Raw genomic sequence first — 23,788 nt, forward strand, 5'->3', positions numbered from 1 at the left:
TTACCATGTAAAGTAGATGGATTCAAAGATAGGATAGTACCAGCAATGCCAAAATAATCATCAGAAGAAAAATCTGATAATTATCTGTATCAGCTTACTGGTTATTTAAATTAATGTATGGGGTTAGGTGCTCCGAGAGGAATCTGAAACTTGCAAACAAAATGTCACATTTCACTTTTTCAATGAAACATGACAAACTTAGACAAAGGACAAGCTTAGTTGAAACCTCCTCTGATGTCAATTGGTTTTCCATTATTATTTCATAATATTTTGAAATTTTGCAAGAGCACAGAATTGATTGTGGGTTTCAGGAAGAGGAAGTCAGGAGAAGCCACAGCAGTCCTAACTGATGGAAGGGGTGAGCACCTTCAAATTCCTGGGCATCAACATCTCAGGATCTGTCCTGGGCCCAATAAATACATGGATGCAATGGAGAAAATAGCTCTGGTGTGCCTCTAATTCATTAGGAATTTGAGGAAATTTAGGGTGTCACCAAAGACTCTTGCAAATTCCTACACTGGTGGAGAGAATTCTGACTGTATGTATCTCATCCTGGTCTGGAGCTTCCCATGCACAGGATCGCAGGGGTCTGCAGCTTCAACTGGCACAACCCTCCCCACCATCAAGGACATCTTAAATAGGCATGCCTCAAGAAGGTGACACTCATCATTAAAGACCCTCGCCATCAGGGACATGCCCTCTTCCCATTACCGCCATTGGGCAGGAGGTACAGAAGCCACACTCAACATTTTAAGAACAGCGTTTTGTCTCCCCACTCCGCCATCAGATTTCTGAATCTATCAAACCCTCCTCCGTGTTTTTACCATTCAACAAGATAAAAGCCAATCTTTTACTCCAGCGTCACTTCCTGCACTAACCTCAAACCTTTGAAGATATGAATGTGATGGAAGGGATGCCATAGCACAACAGCGTTTACGCCGACGCTAGTACAGTTTGGGGTCGGCCTTTCATTGATTCCATTATGGTTATCATTCTATTGAGTATTTCCGCAATGAAGCGAGTCTCAGGGTTGTATATGAACCATAGAACCACAGAAACTACAGCACAGAAACAGGCCCTTTGGCCCTTCTTGGCTGTGCCGAACCATTTTCTGCCTAATCCCACTGACCTGCACACAGACCATATCCCTCCATACACCTCCCATCCATGTATCTGTCCAATTTATTCTTAAATGTTAAAAAAGAACCTGCATTTACCACCTCGTCTGGCAGCTCATTCCATACTCCCACCACTCTCTGTGTGAAGAAGCCCCCCCTAATGTTCCCTTTAAACTTTTCCCCCCTCACCCTTAACCCATGTCCTCTGGTTTTTTTCTCCCCTTGCCTCAGTGGAAAAAGCCTGCTTGCATTCATTCCATCTATACCCATCATAATTTTATATACCTCTATCAAATCTCCCCTCATTCTTCTACGCTCCAGGGAATAAAGTCCTAACCTATTCAACTCTGTAACTGAGTTTCTCAAGTCCTGGCAACATCCTTGTAAACCTTCTCTGCACTCTTTCAACTTTATTTATATCCTTCCTGTAATTTGGTGACCAAAACTGAACACAATACTCCAGATTCGGCCTCACCAATGCCTTCTACAACCTCATCATAACATTCCAGCTCTTATACTCAATATTTTGATTAATAAAGGCCAATGTACCAAAAGCTCTCTTTACGACCCTATCTACCTGTGACGACACTTTTAGGGAATTTTGTATCTGTATTCCCAGATCCCTCTGTTCCACTGCACTCCTCAGTGCCTTACCATTAACCCTGTATGTTCTACGTTGGTTTGTCCTTCCAACGTGCAATACCTCACACTTGTCAGTATTAAACTCCATCTGCCATTTTTCAGCCCATTTTTCCAGCTGGTCCAAGTCCCTCTGCAGGCTCTGAAAACCTTCCTCACTACTATTACTACTACTGCTGACGTTAAACTCACCGGCCTATAATTTCCCGGATTACTTTTCAATCCTTTTTTAAACAACGGAACAACATGAGCCACTCTCCAATCCTCTGGCACTTCACCCATAGACAGCGACATTTTAAATATTTCTGCTAGGGCCCCCACAATTTCAACACTAGTCTCCTTCAAGGTCCAAGGGAACACTCTGTCAGGTCCCGGGGATTTATCCACTTTAATTTTCCTCAAGACAGCAAGCACCTCCTCCTTTTCAATCTGTACAGTTTCCATGGTCTCACTACTTGAATCCCTCAATTCCATAGATTTCATGCCAGCTTCCTTAGTAAATACAGACGCAAAAAACCTATTTAAGATCTCCCCCATTTCCTTTGGTTCCACACAAAGCCGACCAATCTGATCTTCAAGAGGACCAATTTTATCCCTTACAATCCTTTTGCTCTTAATATACTTGTAAAAGCTCTTTGGACTATCCTTCACTTTGACTGCCAAGGCAACCTCATGTCTTCTTTTAGCCCTCCTGATTTCTTTCTTAAGTATTTTCTTGCACTTCTTATACTCCTCAAGCACCTGATTTACCCCCTGTTTCCTATACATTTCATACAACTCCCTCTTCTTCTTTATCAGAGTTGCAATATCCCTTGAGAACCAAGGTTCCTTATTCCTATTCAATTTGCCTTTAATCCTGACAGGAACATGCAAACTCTGCACTCTCAAGATTTCCCCTTTGAAGGCTTCCCACCTACCAATCACATCTTTGCCAGAGAACAACCTGTCCCAATCCACGCTTTTTAGATCCTTTCTCATTTCTTCAAATTTGGCCTTCTTCCAGTTCAGAACCTCAACCCTAGGACCAGATCTATCCTTGTCCATGATCAAATTGAAACTAATGGTGTTATGGTCACTGGAACCAAAGTGCTCCCCTACACAGAATTCTGTCACTTGCCCTAATTCGTTACCTAACAGGAGCTCCAATATTGCATCCCCTCTAGTTGGTCCCTCTATATATTGAAACTTTCCTGAACACATTTTACAAACTCTAAACCATCTAGACCCCTAACAGTATGGGAGTCCCAATCAATGTATGGAAAATTAAAATCCCCTACCACCACAACTTTATATTTCCTGCAGTTGCCTGCTATCTCTCTGCAGATTTGCTCTTCCAAGTCTCGTTGACTATTGGGTGGTCTGTAATGCAATCCCACTAATGTGGCCATACCTTTCCTGTTTCTCAGCTCCACCCATAAGGACTCAGTAGACAAGCCCTCTAATCTGTCCTGCCTGAGCACTGCTGTAATATTTTCCCTAACAAGCAATGCTACTCCCCCACCTTTCATTCCTCTGCCTCGATCACATCTGAAACATCGGAACCCTGGAATATTAAGCTGCCAGTCCTGCCCCTCCTGTAGCCAAGTTTCACTAATTGCTACAACATCATAATTCCACGTGTCAATCCATGCCCTCAACTCATCCGCTTTCCCCGCAATACTCCTAGCATTGAAATATATACGCCTCAGAAGATTTTTACCACCACTCACAACCTTTCTATCAGCGGATTTGCTTAAACTTTCAACATCATTTATTTTCACCCCAGCCACACTGTCAGCTCTGGCACTCTGGTTCCCATCCCCCTGCAAATCTAGTTTAAAGCCTCCCCAATAGCACTAACAAACCTCCCTGAAAGGATATTGTTCCCCCTGTGGTTCAAGTGTAACCCGTCTCTCTTGTACAGGTCCCACCTGTCCCAGAAGAGGTCCCAATGATCCTGAAATCTGAAACCCTGCCCCCTACACCAGTTCCTCAGCCACTTGTTCCTATTCCAGAGCATCCTATTCCTACCCTCACTGGCACCTAGCACAGGTAGCAATCCTGAGATTACCACCCTCGAGGTCACATATGGTGACATATTATGTACTAAGATAATAAATTTACTTTGAACTTTCAACCCCGGCGTTCGCTGTAAGCAAGTCTGCGTGTCCCTTCCTGTGTGCGAGTGAGTTTCCTCCCGGTGTCCCGATTTCCTCCCACAGTCCAGAGCAGGTCGTTGTAAACTGCGCCCCCCCCCGATCAGGCTCGGGTTAAATTGGTGGGGTTGCTGGGCGTCGCGGCTCAAAGGACCAGAAGGGCCCGTTCGGCGCTGTGTAAAACCAGATGAAACAGATTGACTCTGCGGCCGAGCTGATGGGCGTTGCCAGCTCCTCCACGCAGGACTCTGATTGATCTCACAGTCCACGTTCATGACGGTTCCATTATTTATTTACACTTTCACAGGCAATTGCTTCCATCCACCAGTCCACATGAGAGCAATTAGGAAGACGATCTATTAGGGAAGGGACAGTAGATTCAGTTAGACTGATATGGGTAAACAGGGTGAAAGATTGCAGAAGCTGAGTACTTGGTGGCTCAGAGAGCCAGAGGATTGCCTCCTGCTAATGCTGGAGGAACTCAGAACTCAGACCGGGCAGGGCCTACGGGAAGGAATAAACAGCAGACATTTCGGGCCGAGACCTCTGTTCCCGTTGCTAGGCTTGGTCGCACACAAGTCAAGTTTTTTTGGTAAACTTTATTTAGAGATACAGCGTGGAACAGGCCCTTTAAAAATAGTTTTGGGGTCCTTCAAACCTTCTGACAAGGGACACACTATTCAGTGGCCATCGCAATGACCGGACCTCCCCCAGACAAATACACCAGACTGGTCAATGATAGGCAGGCCAGCGCACTGGCCGCGGAAATCCGTGAGCTCGGGGGCGCCGGGGGGGGGGGGGGGTGAAGGTCGTCTTCCCATAGAGGGCAGGGACCCTGTTGTTTCTATATCGCCCGCATTCTGCACTTTGGGTTCTGTGCGCTTCCATACACCGAAGTGTAATAGAGAAAAGCAGATCAAAGCCCAGGGTTTGAGTCAGACACGCCCTTTCAAAGTGCACCTAGATACTGGATCTTCAACCCGAAACTTCAGCGGTGTCTTTCCCGCAGAAGCTGCCTGGGTTCTTTCCGCAATTATCTATTTGTTTATATCAGATTTCCTGCATTTGTAGTTTTTTTTTGTTTTTTCAAGAGTCTATCGAGCTGCCTTTTGAAAGCAGGCGGAAGGAAAGGTGTAAAATTAATCGTGATTTTGATTGCCTGACAATAACAATGATTATGGTGCAATTAATCTTGATTTCGATATGAGGACAAGACTCTGGTCGAAAGGAGACCTGCTTGGGACGAGTGGGCGATTTGACTTGGGGGCTAACACCAGTTTTTTCAAAGCTTGAATTGAACTCTGCCGCCGGGCTTTCGATCGACCTGCCCGAGCTTGTTCACCCGCCGGTAATGACAGGCTAACTCTCAGTGTGTAGTGTGTGGGAATAGCTTCATGCTCCAGCCAGGCTCGCCAGGTCCCAGCGCCGGGTGGAACCGGAGCTCCTCCCCACTTCCAGCGCTGACTCCCAGTCGGTGTGTTCTGATTGGACGTCTGCAGGTCGGGTTCCATTGTTCGGTGGGAGGGGGCGGGACGCCGACGTCACCGGGATGAATGAAACTTCGGCAAAAGTTTACAGCAACTTCTTCTGAAGGTTTTCTCGAGGCTCGCACTGCGGTGGCGTTTCAGCAATGGAGCCGCGCCACTTGTACTTCACCTCTCTGCTGCCATTGCTCCTCATCGCCCGAGTCAGCCCCACACTCCAAGCCAAAGAGGGTAAGAGCACAGTTTTTCGATCTTTAGCCTCCCTGTTAATATCTAATTATTGATGTTCCGATTGACCACGATTTAGGAAGGAGGGGGTTTCGAATGTTCGGCGATTCTTGGAAGGCGTTCAGTGAGCCTTTAAATTCGGAATCCTAGTCCTCGCCCGCCTGCTCTCTGATCCTGGGGTGGTCACAAAGTTTAACTAACTTGGGGCGGTGGATAACTCTGGTCCGTGTGCTTCCTGCTGGATTACAGCGGAGGGGGTTCAGTTTCATACACCTGCAGGTCCTTCCCGTCTGTGTAAATGGCCCGTCATGAAAGTTTGCTTAAAATCGCATCTTCTTCTTTCGGTTAAGACTTACGGTTTTTAAAAAATGTGTGAACATATTATAGCTCAGGTAGTAGGTAATATACCTTTTTTTATATATATAAATACGGCTCTGTGGTGATAAATGTTCTGATTAACTTCTCTAGATATCGTAAGGTTGGCTTGGAGTTGGGTAGTGGGAGGGTGGGGTGGTAACTAGCTTTATACGATTCTACTGTGGGTGCTTTTCCTTAACTGTTATGAACTGTACATTTGATAGATTTGTTTCGCACTGTATAAACCTCTTTTTAACTGTTTTTTGTTGTTGCATTGTAGAAACATAAAAAATTAATTTTAAAACATCTCATCTACTAACACAAGGGGCAATTCGATCGATCGTGTCTGTACAGATCCAGAGTTTTCCATTAATCCTAGTTTCCATTTTAGTTTTCAGTTTGGTTAAAGAGACCAATCCTGCAATGAAGGGGCCTTTTCCTTAGAGGTGGGGGGGGGAGCGAGACATTTTCTTAAAGAAGGGGAACGGTGCAGAATGCGAATGTTGATATTGTTAGAGACCAGAGGTCAGCGCTCGAAGTGGGTCAGTATTCCACACGAGATATCCCTGACCGCTGCACTGCTTGTGTCGGGAGCTGGGCAGTTTGGAGCCCCGGAACCGTTCCAGCCGAAAGGGCTGGAAATTTGAATGGGTCTCCCTTATTTTAAAGTCTAAACGCGGTCGGTGCACTGAGGTGAGACGAGAGCACGCCGCGAAGGTCAGAGCCTCGGATATTCCGGAGTGATCCCTGCCGTCTGTGAGCATGCTAAGGGGAGGACTGGGTTGGGCACCAGCTACCAGCAAGGGTCTCCACACCTGCGATCGACAAGGTGGCACACAGAATACAATGTGTATGTGGGTTGTGGGGGAGGGGGCAGTCAGATCAGGGTGATAAAAATCAAGCGAGAATTCCCGTGTTTGAAGTTCTAACGCAGTGTGAAATGGAAGGGGCTGGTTTAGATTTCAAAGAATTGGTTCAGTCCTTTGAAGCTGTAACGGGGTCTGCGTCCCGGTTTCTATGAGGAAACATAAACAGGCTATGGAAGAGACAGACTGTAATAACCCCAGTGTTGTAACTGAGGGAAATTCTTTTATCTCGTCTTTTTGCGACGCGATATGTTTCTGTCAAAATTGTTGACTGCTTGCACCCTCGCTTAAATTCCACTGGAATTGTTCCTCGGCTCCAAGCCTTCCCCATCCTGTTGCAAAATTCTTTCGAGCCACAAACAACATTATTCCTGTTTTCAGGAAATGTAAAGTTAAAACGCAGCTGCCGGAGTTCCGTTAAGCTCTCCCCTGTTCCGTGATAGCGTCTTCCCGTTTGGCTCCCGAATGTGTTGCTCGGGAGGATGTGAGCGTTGTGAATGCCGCTTCTGAGCCGCTTTTCCTGTGAAACCAACAGGCACTCCCGGGGGATTTCCGCGGGCATCCTGTTGCGGGCTGAGTTCACTTCTGGAGTCCGGGGGAGATTTGAGGCCGGAACCCTACCTGCTCCCCGCCGAGCAGTGAATGAACCCTATTATTGTGCTCCTATTGTCTCCCTTGGTCCAAAAGGTTGGGTGTTGATTTTTGCTGTGAGGGTCCAAACCAGCCAGTGATAGTGATTGGAGATCCCTGAAAATTAGTGGGAAAATTCGCATTAACTAGTGGGAAAGTTCGCATTCCCTTGGCTCTCCGAGGTTCCACTGTCAGCATGAGCCTGCATATTGGCTCCCTCTGGTCTAGGTAATCGGTGAAAAATATATTTCACTGCAGTGTGTAACTGAAGGTCTGCAGAAGAGACCAACGTGACCATTTCACGCGGCACGGCGAGTATTGCTGTCTGCCCCCCTCCCCCCACCCTCACGCTCACTGTTAATGTATTTTATCTTTGGGTTATCCAAACTCTTCTCTGGGGACTGGGCACCAGATATAATGCTGTTTGAATTGTTCCAGTCGGGAAGTTCCTGAATGCAACCAGAGGCGGCTTCACCGCAGGTCCAATTTCAGAAACTGCGGTCCCTTCAGAAGACGAGGAGAGCGGCCCCTCCACCCCACCCCTGTTATCGCCACTGGCGACTTCCTTGGTCGTTTCCCTTAACAATTGAAAATCTCTCGGAACATGTTGGTGTTAAATGTGCAGGCAGGTAGTAGAACCAGTGGCCAGGGTTCCATCCTGCTCTCCAGAGCTGTCTGCATGGAGTTTGCACGTTCTCCCTCAGATGGCGTGGATTTCCCTCGAGTGCCCCGGTCATTCCACCCTCCATATCCCAAAGAGACGCGGTTTAGTCACCGTGAATTGCTCCTGGTATCTACATATTATGACTTCTTCCCTTCCGCTTCAGTTTTCAGAACGGTCCATGAGCACTTCTCCGTTATCCCTTTCTATTTAATTATTCTTGTAATTTATAATTTTTGTCTTTGCACTGTACCGCTGCCGCAAAGCTACAAGCTTCACGACATATGTCAGTGATAACGAATCTCATTTCTGAATCTGAGGGTGTGACACTGAGGAAAATAGCATTAGTGTAAACGGGGCTTTAATGGTTGCCACAGATTTGGTGAGGCGAAGGGCCAGATTACTTGCTGTATCACTTAATTACGCCACACAAAAGCATTGCTGTGTATTCCTGTGTTCAACTTGCTTGGGGACCCGTTTTAATTCCTTTCTCCATTCTGTGAAATGGTTTTTTTATTGTTGTATTCTTTATCTTCATCTGTTTTCATTGCGCTGCATTGGAGTCGGAGTAATAAGTATTCGTCCCTCTCTTCACTTATGTAATGAAAATTACATTAAACCCTCTTGAATCAATGGAGGATATTGAGTCATCCGAGAGGTGATGGAAGATCCCACCAGGAAAGGCGGCAAAAGGCTGACCTTTGAACCTAGAGATTTCTTCAAGATGAAAGGATTTGACAGAGTAGGGACCATCACTTGTAGAGATGGTTAACAGTTCCTTTTCACTCTGGTTAGAGTTGAACCATTAGCAGAGGTGCTGCTTCCAGACATGGAAGAACAATGCTCTGGTGGACGAAGTGAATTGCGGATTCGGTGCTGTAAATCCCCTGTAATGTAGTCTTGCACACACTCATTAAAGGTCGGCGGAGGGACAAAGGGGCAGTGAAGGGGAGCACCAAGTGAACTCCTACAACAGGCATGTCCTGCTCCGGATTCCCAGCATCCGCAATATCTCTTCTGTTTAGCCACCTTGGTATTGTGGATTATGTGGTTCAGTGAATGAAAATATAGCCAAATGCTGATCTACTTATTAAGAATAAAGTGTTTTTTTTAGGTGGGGAAAGATAGGATGTTCTTAAACTAAACTTGATGGTGGGAGTGGACGCCTTTGGGACTGCTGGACACCACAGGGCTGGAGTGTATTATAAACAAGGTGGCCAATATTTTGATTTAGTGTTTTAGCAATGTGTATTTGTAATTTCTGAATTGAAGTTGGTGTGAATATGTAAGTCTTTAAAATTGATGTTGGCCATAGAAACCAGTTTGAGTTTCACTTCAGATGGGGATGATAACAGTTGGCAGCCGATACCTATCGAGACTCGGTAATAGCAGATTACCACAGCGGGATAAGAAGGGTAATTTAGTTTGTGGGAGGGGTGGAGATTTCTCCTGTCGTCTTTGCTGTGCCAGTTTTGGGACCGATTTACACCAGGAGTCCTCCGCTCTAGCTGGTGCGGGGAATCTGTGCAAGTGTTCCAAGGCTGAACGTAGATCGGACCCTGACTGCTTCTGACTGGTCCAGTGGTAAAATGGAGATTTCTTCATGCACCAACAAAGAAAAACCCTTAGCAGGTTACAGTATGACCTTCTGAGGCTCACAGGTCACTCCATTTCGCTGTTGTGTTCTGTCCGATTAGCTGCGAGCGTCTCCCTGTAGTGGACGGGTGGAGTGTACGGTGCTGCAGGTCATGGTGTGGACACAAGCTCACTTAAAAAATGAATGGTTTCTATGCAGGTATTTTTAAAATAATGATACCAGCATTAATTAATTCCAAGATTCAGGACATGGAAGTTTTAGAAATGGGGGTGGGGGGGACTGAGGAATGAAGTGAGGCTGAGTTGTTGGGATGAAGATGAGTTAATGCAGTGAGTCTTGGCAGAACAGTGATGCTGGGGGGGGGTGGGGAGAACATTTTGGGTCTGGTTATTGGAACCTGGCAGGGATGCCAGAGCGTCGAGTTCTGCAGGGGTTTATGAGGGTGTTGTGCTTGTTTGGGGGGTGGTGGGGGGCACTGTGCCTGTGCAGCATTTTGTCAGGAGTATTGAGCTCTATCCTTATTCAAGTTTATTGTTGTAGGCATACATAAATGAGGTATAAACACCATGAAAGTTATCTTCTCGCAGCAGCAGTGAATCCCAAAGTAGAAATCAGCTCCGAGTGGGGTTTTTGCACTGGGAATCGGAGTCAGGTCTGAGTGAAAAATCGTGTGGTTGGATATCCTTGCGTGTCCCACACAAGACATCAGTGCTTCGTCTTTGCCTGTAGTTCACATGCAGAGTGATTCTTTACAGAGCCTCGCTTAACAATTTCTGGGTATTCTAGACAGAGCGTTTTGGGGATCAGTCCTTTGAAGCATGTTGTACATCACGGCTTTCTTTCTCTTCCTCAGTTGTTCTGTTGGATTTTGCTTCGGCGCACGGCGAACTCGGCTGGCTCACCAACCCGTACAATGCCGCTGTAAGTACAAAGGCTCGGCACGCTGCTCGTCACTCCCTTCCCATGAAACGGCCCATGCTCGTCTTCGAACCGAACCCTAATCCATTCGGATGGGTGGTACCCGTAGTTTTTAAACTCCGGGGGTGGGGGAGGGCAGTATGATATCTGGTGGGTTAATCCTTGAGAACGTCACGCACAAAGTGACGGAGGAACTCTGCATCTATCCAGAGGAATAAACAGTCAACGTTTCAGACTGAGCCCTCCGTCAGGAAAGGTGGGGGGGGGAGCCAGAATAAGGTGGGGGGGTGGGAGGGGAAGGAATACAAGTTGTAAGGTGATAGGTGAAACCACATTAGGTGGGTGGGTGGGGAGGGGGGGGCTGAAGTAAGAAGCTGAGAAGGGATAGAAGGAAGAGGTAAAGGGCTGAAGAAAGAACAATGTACCATGGCAGAAAGGGAAGAAGGAGGGGCAACAGAGGGAGGCGAAGGGCGGGTGAAAAGAAGAGAAGGGATAAAAGGCGAGACAGAATGGGGAATGGAAACAGGGAGTGGGGAGAAATTACCAGAATTGAGAGAAATCAATGTTCAATCCTTGAGGATGTGCCTCTGATACTCATTATTTAGATTGGATAGATAGATACTTTATTGATTTCAAAGGGAATTGCAGTATCACAGTAGCATTACAAGTGCGCTGATATACAAATATTAGAAGAGAGCTAAGAAAGAATAAAAAAAAAAGTCACCTTAATAATTAGGTGTACAAGCTTTACAACTCAAAGATGACAAGGTTTCCAAGCAATATTACACAGTAATGATTCACGTTCACATTGTCCAGATAGGAAGTGATGGTAACATTGCACAAGGTGTTCACGATAGCTGGGTGTGGTAAACAGCTTAAACAAAACTCTGGTTTATAATAGTCCAACAGAAGGGAGTTATCACTTCCCCTTCATAATAAAAAGGAGAAAATGCTGGAAGTACCCAAAAGGCTCGACAAATTTTGCAGAGGAACGGTTTCCAAAAATAGGAGGAGAGAAAACATGAGATATATACACACTAAAGTTGGCGAAGAGTGGAAGAAGCAAAAGCAAGTGTGCAGAAAGACTGTGGGAGAGGAATGTGAGAGATTAAATACAGCAAGGTGGTGGTGCCAGGTCATGTTAGGTTCACCTGAATTAGTTTCCTGTTCTCTTCTGGTATATTGGGAGTGCCTGCTGTCATGAATATGGAAGGTTGTTGCCTTCCCACTGGAGTAGAGGATATGAGGGTGGGAGTGCATGGTGGGTGATTGGTATCTTCTGCCTGGGAAACCTTTCATCCTTGGGTTTGAAACATTGTTTGATGGCCATTTTTTTTTGTCTTCTTTGAAAGTGGGATCTTCTCCAGAACGTGTGGAATAACACGCCCATCTACATGTATAGTGTGTGCAACGTGGTGGAAGGTGACCAGGACAACTGGCTACGGACCAACTGGATCTACCGCGGCGAGGCACAGCGTATCTTTGTCGAGCTCAAGTTCACCGTGCGCGATTGCAACAGCTTCCCCAGCATGGCGACCACTTGCAAGGAGACCTTCAACCTCTTCTACGCTGAGTCGGACTTTGACTATGGGACAATCTTCAGGAAGAGCCAGTTCAAAAAAATTGACACCATCGCACCCGACGAAGTCACACGGAAAGAGGACCTCAATTCACGAAACGTCAAGGTGAACGTCGAGGTGCGTTCCGTTGGCTCACTGAAGAAGAAGGGCTTCTACTTGGCGTTTCAAGACGTCGGTGCGTGCGTCGCCCTCATATCTGTGCGAGTGTACTACAAGAAGTGCCCATCCATGGAGCTTAACATGGCGGTCTTTCCAGAGACAACAGCCGGGGCCGATTCCCAGGTGCTCTCTGAAGTTACCGGCACCTGCATCGAGCACGCAGTGGCCCAGGAAGCCCCGAAGATGCACTGCACCACCGACGGCAAGTGGCTGGTTCCGGTTGGTCAGTGCGTGTGCGAGGCTGGCTATGAGATGGTGAACAGTAAATGCCAAGGTAAGCAAGGCGGCTGAAATTAAACATTCCCCTGTCTGGTAGAATTAGGACCAAGTGCGGTTTGGAATGGGAAGGATTGCAGCTGAGAGATGGGACAGGGAAGGGTAGTGTCTGACCTCTTCTTCATTGCCCTGTTCTGTCCCATTTTATATCATCACTAGGAAACGGGGACAGGAGAATGACACCTGGTCCCTCCTACCTGCCCCCGGATTCAATGTGGTCTGCCCCAGTGTAGCAGTCGTTACCGACTTTGTGAGATCAGTTTAGTTCAAGATAACTTGACTCACCTCAACACGAAACTGATTTCACAACCTGTGGGTGGATCTACCTATCTGTTGTTTTTGCACTGTTTGTCATGTTCTGCACATTGGTTGTCTGCCCGTCCGTGTTTCTTTGTAACCACTCTGAATGCCCGCAAGGAAATGAATTTCGAGGTAGTAGGTACGTGGTGACGAATATGCACTTTGGTAATAAATTTACACTGCACTTTGAACTGCCAGTCTTTGAAAAAGCAGGCACAAGCAGATTTGTGCAGGATGTTCAGTACTTCTGTTTACATTGTCTGATAAATCGAAACAGTGAAACAGAAAATTAAGGCTAAATGTAAGGAAGCCCTCAACTCACCTTCTGTACCCGTTCCCCGTAGCCCTCAGTTCCCTGATCTTTCAAAAATGAGATGAGATCATTTGCCTGTGTTCTGTGTGTGAATGGGAGGTGTGCACCGTTGACTAAGCCGTCACTGAATGCCAGGAATCGGTGGTGAGCCACTACAGTTCTTGGGGTAAAGGTACTTCCACAGTGCTGAAGAATCATTGAGATTAGGCGCAGACGGAAGCCTCTCACTCTGTTTAGTCTGTGCTGGCTGATAGAGAACAATTCAACTGATTTCCAGCTCTCGCTTCATGGCCTAGAGTAGGAAGTTCCCGCAGCTTGGATGATGATTTCAAACTTAACTGCTGGCAATTACGTATTATTCGCATCAATGCTGTTGTTTCTTCTGCTGCACACCTCTGAAACGTTGTATTTGCCTGTTCTCACACTTGTACTTCTGGAGCGAGATTGAGGAAGCAAAATAGCTTGCACACTCCGTGGCCACTGTATCAGATATGTCCTCTACCTAATTAAGTGACCACTCAGGGTATGTTCGTGGCTTTCTGCTGCTGTGGCCCATCCACTTCATGGTTCAACGGGTTGTGCGTTCAGAGATACTCTTCTGCACACCACTGTTGTAACACATGGTTATTTGAGTTACTGTCACCTTCCTGTCGGCTTGAACCAGTCTGGCCATTCTCCTCTGACCTTCCCTCATTTTCAAGGTGTTTTCACCCATGGAACTGCTGCTCAGCAAATCTTTTCTGATTTCCGCACCTTTCTCTTTAAACTCTAGAGACTGTTGTGCGTGAAAATCCCAGGAGATCAGCAGTTTCTGAGATACTCAAACCACCCCGTCTGGCACCAACAATCCTTCCATGGTCAAAGTTACTGAGATTGCATTTCCTCCCCCATTCTGGTGTTTGGTCTGACCTCTTGACCATGTCTGCATACTCTTATGCAGTGAGTTGCTGTCACATGATTAGATGTTTGCATTAACGAGCAGGGGTACTGGTGTCCCTAATAAAGTGGATGCCGAGTGTAATGAACACACTAATCCAATCAGATTGGATACGCCCTCTCTACCCCATGACAGAGCATTGCTTGCAGAGTTCGTGTGCACAATCCACTTTATTTTAAACTGCACAGAGATTTATTGGGTTCTGATCTCAGGAGCTGATTGCACCTGGGTGTAACCCAAGGAGGTGCTTATGCAGACAGGAGCTGATCCTCAGTTTGATGAAACACTTTCCACGAGGTCTGCAGGGGAGGGGGATGGGATGGGGTGGGGGGGGGGGGAGAGAAAGGGAGCTGCAGAAAGTATGCGCTGGACAATGGGCACTGTTGTGCGGTGAGGTTGTTTAATGAGATATGGCCTCCATCATTCATCAGTGATTTATGGAGACTCTCCCTATTTCTGTGCATTGGTGAAATTCCATAACTGCATGTAATAAACAGGCATTCCACAGGATTTGCCTGCCTGTTACTGGGGGAGGTTCTGCTCTTTGGATCTGACATAATTTTGAGAAGTTACAAGGGAGGTTTTTGGGGAGCAAGACGGGCTTGCTTTGTGCCCCGCATGGCTGACCGGCTTGTCAGAGAGAAGGGGGAGAAAGCCCGGGGATCTTTAGTTCCCCTGCACCGTGTTGGTGAAGTTGGAATGTTAAACCATTTAGTTTAGACTTGTGTTGGTGGGGCTAATTGCTGACCCTGTCAGCACCAAAGAGTTTTCTGGAGCAGCTGTAAGTCAATAACCCTGCCCCTTGTAATCCACTTACTCTCCTTATCCCTTTATCCTGTCTTGGCTTTGTTATTTTAGTTACTTTGCTGCAGTGTCCTTCCTTGTTAACAACTTTCCTCTGGGAAGGATAATGCCTGGCTTGTTTTGTGCTGGGGTTCTTTTTGCTTGTGTTCCTTGGCAGAACTTTTCGGCACCAGGTCAGATTTTTTTGGTCAGTCTTATGTAATCTCTCTCCTTTTATTTGTTCCTTCAGTTTAAGCAGATCTCTAATAGAATGAAGCAAATCAGTTCTTCAGAATTCACCAGTCTCCAAGTGCATTGGGGCGTGTTACTGGATCCCCCGCCTCTCTCCAGGCAATAAAATCAGAAAGCATTGGAAACTTTCTACCGATACCTGACTTGCTGAATGTTTCCTGCATTTTTGTTTTTACTTTAGATTTTGAGTATATGCCTTTTTGTGGTGCTCTTTTCGGGCAAAATACGTTTAAAGGGCATTTTTTGTACTGGACTTTAAAACCTCAGAAACAGCGTAGTCTCTTGGATGACCATGTTTCAGCCAGGAGTCAAGTGTCTGATAAATGATTGACTTGCTTCCCCAGGTGCTTACCCCATTTGGGAGTGGCTGCCTCTGCTCAGAGAATGTGAATGCTGTGCTTCCCTGAGGAGGCGGAGAGAATAGCCTTAACTGTAGGGAGCCTGTCTATCGACCCTTTTCCGATGCTGAGGCATCAACGGGTCTTTGTGCACCACTCAGCTAATTACAGGCTGTTGCCCTGTGGAATACCCTTCCTTTGCAAAGCAGGAAGCTCGTTGCTCTTCAGAGGTAGAATGATTTGACAAAGGCGCCGAGTTTGCTGGTTCTGCCGAGCTCCACAACCATGGGACCTACGCACTTGAACTTTAAACATGCAACGCAGGTCTTGCCCTCTGCATCAATGAACTTGGGATTAAAATACTTATGAGGAAAGGCCCCCCCTCCCCACTGCGCTCATTGTGAATGTTCCCTGTTCAGACGTAGGTAGAATTCTTAGGCAGAGACTGAATTGACTGCCACTGTGCGGCTTTGTGTGGCCAAGTGGCCTCCAGTAGTGACTGTTGATCTTTGTTGAAGTCGACCTGCTTCAGTGGACTCCGGGGATATCAAACAGAAAGGCTTTTCAAACACAAAAGCAAAATACCGCAGCTGCTGCAAATCTGAAATAAAAAAAATACAGAGGACGGTCTGCAGTTCTGGTGGAAGAAACAAAAAAAAAATCTCCACGGATGCTGCCTGACACACATTTATTCCTCGTTTCTCTAAATTCTGTTCACGTGTTGCCCTGCAGCACAACTATGATCGGGGCCATTTCAAAGTTGGCAGACACACTGAGACATGGGAGCTCTGTTCCTATTTTCTTGTGGGCATTCACAGTAGAACATATAAATACAATAGAATTAATGAAAGACTAAAAACAAAAACTATAATAATATTATTATTATAATCATATTATTATTGCAATAATAATAACAAATAAATAAGTAGGTTAGTTCATTTGTGCCACGTCATATGACGTGGGCAATCGTGGTCTTTCCTTGACTATAATTGTTCTTGGCACATTTTTCTACAGAAGTAGTTTGCCGCTGCTGCTTTCTGGGCAGTGTCTTTGCAGGACAGGAGACCCCGGCCATTATCAGTACTCTTCAGAAATTGTCTGCCTGGCATCACTGGTCGCATAACCAGGACTTGTGACGTGCACCAGCTGCTCATACGACCATCCACCACCACCGTGGCTTCACGTGACCCTGATCGGTGGGGGTGGGGGGGGGTGGCTAAGCAGGTGCTACACTTTGCCCAAGGGTAACCTGCAGGCTAGCAGAGGGAAGGAGCGCCTTACACCTCCTTTGATAGAAGCGTATTTTCTCCCCACCACCCAAAATAAATGGGTAGATAAGTAATGCTGAGGACGTGAGTTGTAGAGTCCTTGAAAATGAGTCTATAGATTGTGGGATCGGTTCAGTGTTGAGGTGAGGAAAGTTATCCACGTTGGTTCAGGAGCCTGATGATTGAAGGGTGATAACTGTTCCTCGACCTGGAGGTACGGGACCTAAGGCTCCTTCTGACGGCAGTGAGAATAGAGCATGGCTTGGATGTTTTGGATTCTTGATGTCATGGACCCTCACCGATCTTATCCTTTTGTACAGAAAAGAAGAAATCATTAATTTGAACATCTTACTAATTAGCCAGGTTTCTGCCTTTTACTTTATATTTTAAGCGTCTGCTGTTTTTTTTTGCTGTAGTTTACTGGCAAGAATATTTATAAAGGTGGTTTTGGTACTGGAGCCCAAACTTCAGCCCTTTGGAAATCCGCTCCAATGAGCATGTTGTTAATATTAAGATGCAATCTCTGCACATAGCGATGAATAACCTCGAAGAGGAGCAACTTCACTGTTCTTGCAGCGTGAATGGGGGCAAACTAGGTGGCTGTGCATGGCGTTCAGCTGGGTGTTTGTAAAACAGTCCGATGAGAAACCTGCTCTTGGCCTTGTCTGCTCCATTCAGGCACGGAATTCCCTGCCAGATCCGTGCTTTTGCTATCTCGATTATATCCCACAAGCTAAAATGCGCTTCCCTTTTGTGTCTTATCATCCACTGGCCAAGGTGCTTAAAGGGCTCTGACCTTGGTTCTTTTAATATTTCAATAGGGAGTGTGTGTCATTCCATTCTGATTAGAACGATGCCCAGAAGCAGAGATTAGTTGACACAAGTAGAGTTTGTATAACCAGTATTGTTTCTTCTACTTTAACCTTGATGTTGTTACACAGTATACACCCCTACCTTCAATTGCATTTCTTCATTTAGTGGGAGGGGAACTTGGCCTTGCCTCATTTGACATTTAGCAGTGGTGATTGATGTTAGTGCAGGACATGGATTTTGGCTCTTGCATTTAGTTTTGCAGAGTGTACAAACCCAATGCCTTCTGCCACTGTCTCACGGCACCAGAAACCCAGATTCTATCCTGACCTCGGGCGCTGTCTGTGTGGGGTTCCACGGGTGGGTTTCCTCTGGGGTCCTGCCACATCCCAAAGAAGTGTGGGCTTCTAGGTGAGCTGGCCACAGGAAGGAAGCTGTGTGGGCAATGGTTTAAAACCTTGAGGGGTTGAAGAGAATGTGAGGAGCATTTAAAAACATGGGATTAGTGTAGAATGGGTTGGTGTGGACTTAATTGGCTGAAGGGCCTTTATAACTGTGAGTGATGCAACTGCTCATTTTAACTTGAAAATATTTAATTTCTTTATGGTGGGTTTTGTTGCCTGACTGCCTAACTTTAGTATTAAATTGTAGCTTTCATCACAAGCCAGAAGAGTGGTGTTTCTGGATATGAGAAGGAGATGGAAAGGCATGGGAAACTAAGGCTAACCAAAGACTAAAGTAGTTACCCTTAACTGTATTGACTGCAGTTAATTGGAATGTCCCACACGTTCTACCTCCTGTTTGTGGATTGACTGGAGACCACAAACTCTGGTGAGCATGTGGCTGGATCATCTCCCTTGAAAGCTGGAAATGGAAAGCCGGGAATTGCTGGTACAGATTTTGGTTGTGTGCTGTTCTTGGACCCTGACCAATGAGGAATTCTAACCTCAGCCCCAGTGTATTCTTACAATGCGTTGAATCCTTTCAAAATGAGTATCTCTTTCCACCCCGACCTCCTCCAGAACAAGTGTTTAACCAAATCTTCTCCACTCCAGGTCCCTACCACCACTGACCTGTTGTCTTTTGGACTTGCGTTTCCTTCTGGAGTTACTGACTTTATTTCTGGAGCCCTGGGATCAGTGTGGCAATAATCAGGTCTTATCTTGATGAGTCAAGAGTGTGGATCATTTACTGCTGCAATACCTCCCCCTTTTCCAGCAGCCCCGACAACCTGCTAAGTGTCTCACTCACTGCTCTGCTCTAACCAAATCTTTCTTGCATGAGTCACCCTGTTATCATTACCAGTTGAGTGCTAATCAGTTCCTTCCTTAACCGTGAGATTGATTTTTTTTGTGTGTGCGTGTGGTGGGAGGGTTGGTTGCTGCTCCCTTTCTCAGTGATTCTATTCCAGCTCATAACAACTCAGGCTGTCTGAAGCCAAGCCTGGAAGTTTTCCTTTCAGTTTTCCTTTGCCTACGGAGCCGTTTGACTGAGGAGTGCATCTCTGGGCTACTTGTGTGAGGGACAGGGGAGCACGAGGGAGCTGTGGCAAGCATTTACAATGCACTGAGATCTTACCTGAGTCTGAAGACTGAACCCAGAGTCCCCGGAGAAATTATTTAATTTACCCTGCTAAAAGCACCAGCTCCTATTTCATAAACGTTGTCCCCTATCAGCTGTAATCCATCTGGACAAATTTCGTTCGTCCTCAGCAGTCCATGCCTACTTTAAAGATATCGCTGTTCTTGGTTGATTTCCTCATGAGAACTTTGTGTAAAATGCACAAGGAAAAACAAACTTGCCAAATGGTTCAGTTTTGCTGAGCTGAATGGAATCCTTTAGTACTCTGGTTAAATGTGGCATTGTGCTCGGTATTTTGCTAGTTACGGACAGCAAGCTTTGTCAGTGATGCCCAGGGCCCTTTGGTTCATGTGACTGCAATCCCAGTTCAGGCTGGCCAGGCAGCAACCTTGGCGATGGCATCAAACTGCCACCTTGGTTGCCGGAACAGGCGGAAGGACGCAATGAAGACCACCTTTGCCCGTGGTGCCAGTGCTCCCGAGAGGGGAAGCAACTTCTGCAGGTGTCGTTTCTAATTAACGGATCTCACTTGGGAGGAGTTGCAATTAGCTTCGGCGCCTTGAGGCAAAGGAAGGAAGAAAATCATTAGGGGATGACATCCTCCTGCGTGATGGATGCAGAACGTTGGGAGGGCTAGAGACTCAAGATTGAATCAGAATCAGGTTTAATAACACCGGTATCTGTTGTGAAATTTGTTGCTGTGCGTCAGCAGTACATTACAATGCATAATAAAAACTGTGAATTACAGTAAATATATAAATAAACAGTGTGCAAAAAAAAACTAAAGAGGTCGTAAACAACAGGAATTCTGCAGATGCTGGAAATTCAAGCAACACACATCAAAGTTGCTGGTGAACGCAGCAGGCCAGGCAGCATCTGTAGGAAGAGGTGCAGTCGACGTTTCACACCGAGACCCTTTGTCAGGACTAACTGAAGGAAGAGTGAGTAAGGGATTTGAAAGTTGGATGAGGAGGGGGAGATCCAAAATGATAGGAGAAGACAGGAGGGGGAGGGATGGAGCCAAGAGCTGGACAGGTGATAGGCAAAAGGGATATGAGAGGATCATGGGACAGGAGGTCCGGGAAGAAAGACGGGGGGGGGGGAACCCAGAGGATGGGCAAGAGGTATATTTAGAGGGACAGAGGGAGAAAAAAGAAAGTGAGAGAAAGAATGTGTGCATAAAAATAAGTAACAGATGGGGTACGAGGGAGAGGTGGGGCCTTAGCGGAAGTTAGAGAAGTTGATGTTCATGCCATCAGGTTGGAGGCTACCCAGATGGAATATAAGGTGTTGTTCCTCCAACCTGAGTGTGGCTTCATCTTTACAGTAGAGGAGGCCGTGGATAGACATGTCAGAATGGGAATGGGATGTGGAATTAAAATGTGTGGCCACTGGGAGATCCTGCTTTCTCTGGCGGACAGAGCGTAGATGTTCAGCAAAGCGGTCTCCCAGTCTGCGTCGGGTCTCGCCAATATATAAAAGGCCACATTGGGAGCACCGGACGCAGTATATCACCCCAGTCGACTCACAGAGCCTGCTGGCCCTGAAACTAGCAGGCATGAACTTCAGATTGCGGCTCCTGCCATTGATCTCGCCGGCTCCAACACCTCAGGACATATTCAAAACCCAGACTCCAGCAACGACCATGGACACCTTCACAGCGATTGCGCAACCACCAACTGCGACTCCAGCCTTGAACTCCAGGCCGGGTCTTTATGTGCTGCTATTGTGACTCCCGTCTCCCCTTCCCCCACCACCACTCCGCAGCCCTGTCTTCCTCAGATCCCACCGTCAACTCCTGGGCCCTCAGAGGCTCCATCTTCCTCTCACCCCAAACCTCCCCTCTACATTGACACACCCAGCCTCCCCCCTCCCCCCTCTGATCCCAGCTCTCATCCGTGCCGGGTCTTTACCATCCCCTCCGACCTTCAACTGTCGGAGGCAGAACGCTCTGTTCTCAGTAAGGGCCTCACCTTTGTCCCCCTGCGCCCACACCTCAGCGAGTTCCGTGTTCGCCATGATGTGGAACTTTTCTTCCGCCGTCTCCGTCTCCGAGCCTACTTCTTCGGCAAGGACTCTTCCACCCCCACCGATAACCCCTTCTCCCGTCTTCAACCCTCCTCTTCTTCATGGACACCCCGCTCTGGTCTTCTGCCTGCTCTGGATCTCTTTATCGCTAATTGCCGACGGGACATCAACCGTCTCGACTTCACCGCACCTTGTTCCCATTTCAACCTCACTCCTTCGGAACGCTCTGCTCTCCACTCCCTCCGTACTAATCCTAACCTTATTATTAAACCCGCCGATAAGGGAGGTGCTGTTGTAGTCTGGCGTACTGACCTCTACCTTGCCGAGGCACAGCGACAACTCGCGGGTACCTCCTCTTATTTACCCCTCGATCGTGACCCCACTAAGGAGCACCAGGCCATTGTCTCCCACACCATCACCAACTTTATCCGCTCAGGGGATCTCCCATCCACTGCTACCAACCTTATAGTTCCCACACCTCGCACTTCCCGTTTCTACCTCCTACCCAAGATCCACAAACCTGCCTGTCCTGGCAGACCTATTGTCTCAGCTTGCTCCTGCCCAACCGGACTCGTTTCTGCATACTTCGACACGGTTTTATCACCCCTTGTTCAATCCCTTCCGACCTATGTTCGTGACACTTCTCATGCTCTTAAACTTTTCGATGATTTTAAGTTCCCTGGCCCCCACCGCTTTATTTTCACCATGGATGTCCAGTCCTTATATACTTCCATCCCCCATCAGGAAGGTCTCAAAGCTCTCCGCTTCTTTTTGGATTCCAGACCTAATCAGTTCCCCTCTACCACCACTCTGCTCTGTCTAACGGAATTAGTCCTTACTCTTAATAATTTCTCCTTTGGCTCCACCCACTTCCTCCATACTAGAGGTGTAGCTATGGGCACCCGTATGGGTCCTAGCTATGCCTGCCTTTTTGTTGGGTTTGTGGAACAATCTATGTTCCGTGCCTATTCTGGTATCTGTCCCCCACTTTTCCTTCACTACATTGACGACTGCATTGGCGCTGCTTCCTGCACGCATGCAGAGCTCGTTGACTTTATTAACTTTGCCTCCAACTTTCACCCTGCCCTCAAGTTTACCTGGTCCATTTCCGACACCTCCCTCCCCTTTCTAGATCTTTCTGTCTCTGTCTCTGGAGACAGCTTATCTACTGATGTCTATTATAAGCCTACTGACTCTCAGTGCTATCTGGACTATTCCTCTTCTCACCCTGTCTCTTGCAAAAACACCATCCCCTTCTCGCAATTCCTCTGTCTCCGCCGCATCTGCTCTCAGGATGAGGCTTTTCATTCTAGGACAAGGGAGATGTCTTCCTTTTTTAAAGAAAGGGACTTCCCTTCCTCCACTATCAACTCTGCTGTTAAACGCATCTCCCCCATTTCACGTACATCTGCTCTCACTCCATCCTCCCGCCACCCCACTAGAAATAGGGTCCCCCTGGTCCTCACCTACCACCCCACCAGCCTCCGGGTCCAACATATTATTCTCCGTAACTTCCGCCACCTCCAACGGGATCCCACCACTAAGCATATCTTTCCCTCCCCCCCTCTCTCTGCATTCCGCAGGGATCGCTCCCTACGCAACTCCCTTGTCCATTCGTCCCCCCCATCCCTCCCCACTGATCTCCCTCCTGGCACTTATCCGTGTAAGCGGAACAAGTGCTACACATGCCCTTACACTTCCTCCCTTACCACCATTCAGGGCCCCAAACAGTCCTTCCAGGTGAGGCAACACTTCACCTGTGAGTCGCCTGGGGTGATATACTGCGTCAGGTGCTCCCGATCTGGCCTTTTATATATTGGCGAGACCCGACGCAGACTGGGAGACCGCTTTGCTGAACATCTACGCTCTGTCCGCCAGAGAAAGCAGGATCTCCCAGTGGCCACATATTTTAATTCCACATCTCATTCCCATTCTGACATGTCTATCCACGGCCTCCTCTACTGTAAAGATGAAGCCACACTCAGGTTGGAGAAACAACACCTTATATTCCGTCTGGGTAGCCTCCAACCTGATGGCATGAACATCGACTTCTCTAACTTCCGCTAAGGCCCCCCCTCCCCCTCGTACCCCATCTGTTACTTATTTTTATGCACACATTCTTTCTCTCACTCTGCTTTTTCTCCCTCTGTCCCTCTGAATATACCTCTTGCCCATCCTCTGGGTCCCCCCGCCCCTTGTCTTTCTTCCCGGACCTCCTGTTCCATGATCCTCTCGTATCCCCTTTTGCCAATCACCTGTCCAGCTCTTGGCTCCATCCCTCCCCCTCCTGTCTTCTCCTATCATTTTGGATCTCCCCCTCCCCCTCCAACTTTCAAATCCCTTACTCACCCTTCCTTCAGTTAGTCCTGACGAAGGGTCTCGGCCTGAAACGTCGACTGCACCTCTTCCTACAGATGCTGCCTGGCCTGCTGCATTCACCAGCAACTTTGATGTGTGTTGCTAATGAGGTCGTGTTCGTGGGTTCAATGTCCATTCATAAATCTGATTTCAGAGGGGAAGAAGCTGTTCC

General features: G+C 47.2%; 1 protein-coding gene across 1 annotated transcript in view; it reads left to right on the forward strand.

Annotated features, from left to right (window-relative positions):
• The first annotated feature begins 5,075 nt into the window (after nt 1-5,075).
• The window catches only part of epha2b (eph receptor A2 b), a 53,459-nt gene continuing 34,746 nt past the window's right edge, over nt 5,076-23,788 (forward strand). The window contains exons 1-3 of the mRNA XM_063033252.1: nt 5,076-5,607; nt 10,569-10,636; nt 11,986-12,646. Of these exons, the coding sequence (XP_062889322.1) occupies nt 5,523-5,607; nt 10,569-10,636; nt 11,986-12,646 (814 nt within the window). The 5' untranslated portion in view covers nt 5,076-5,522. The remainder of the gene's footprint in view (nt 5,608-10,568; nt 10,637-11,985; nt 12,647-23,788) is intronic.

This window comes from Mobula hypostoma, chromosome 25, assembly GCF_963921235.1.
Source record: "Mobula hypostoma chromosome 25, sMobHyp1.1, whole genome shotgun sequence".
In the NCBI taxonomy this organism is placed as follows: Eukaryota; Metazoa; Chordata; class Chondrichthyes; order Myliobatiformes; family Myliobatidae; genus Mobula; species Mobula hypostoma.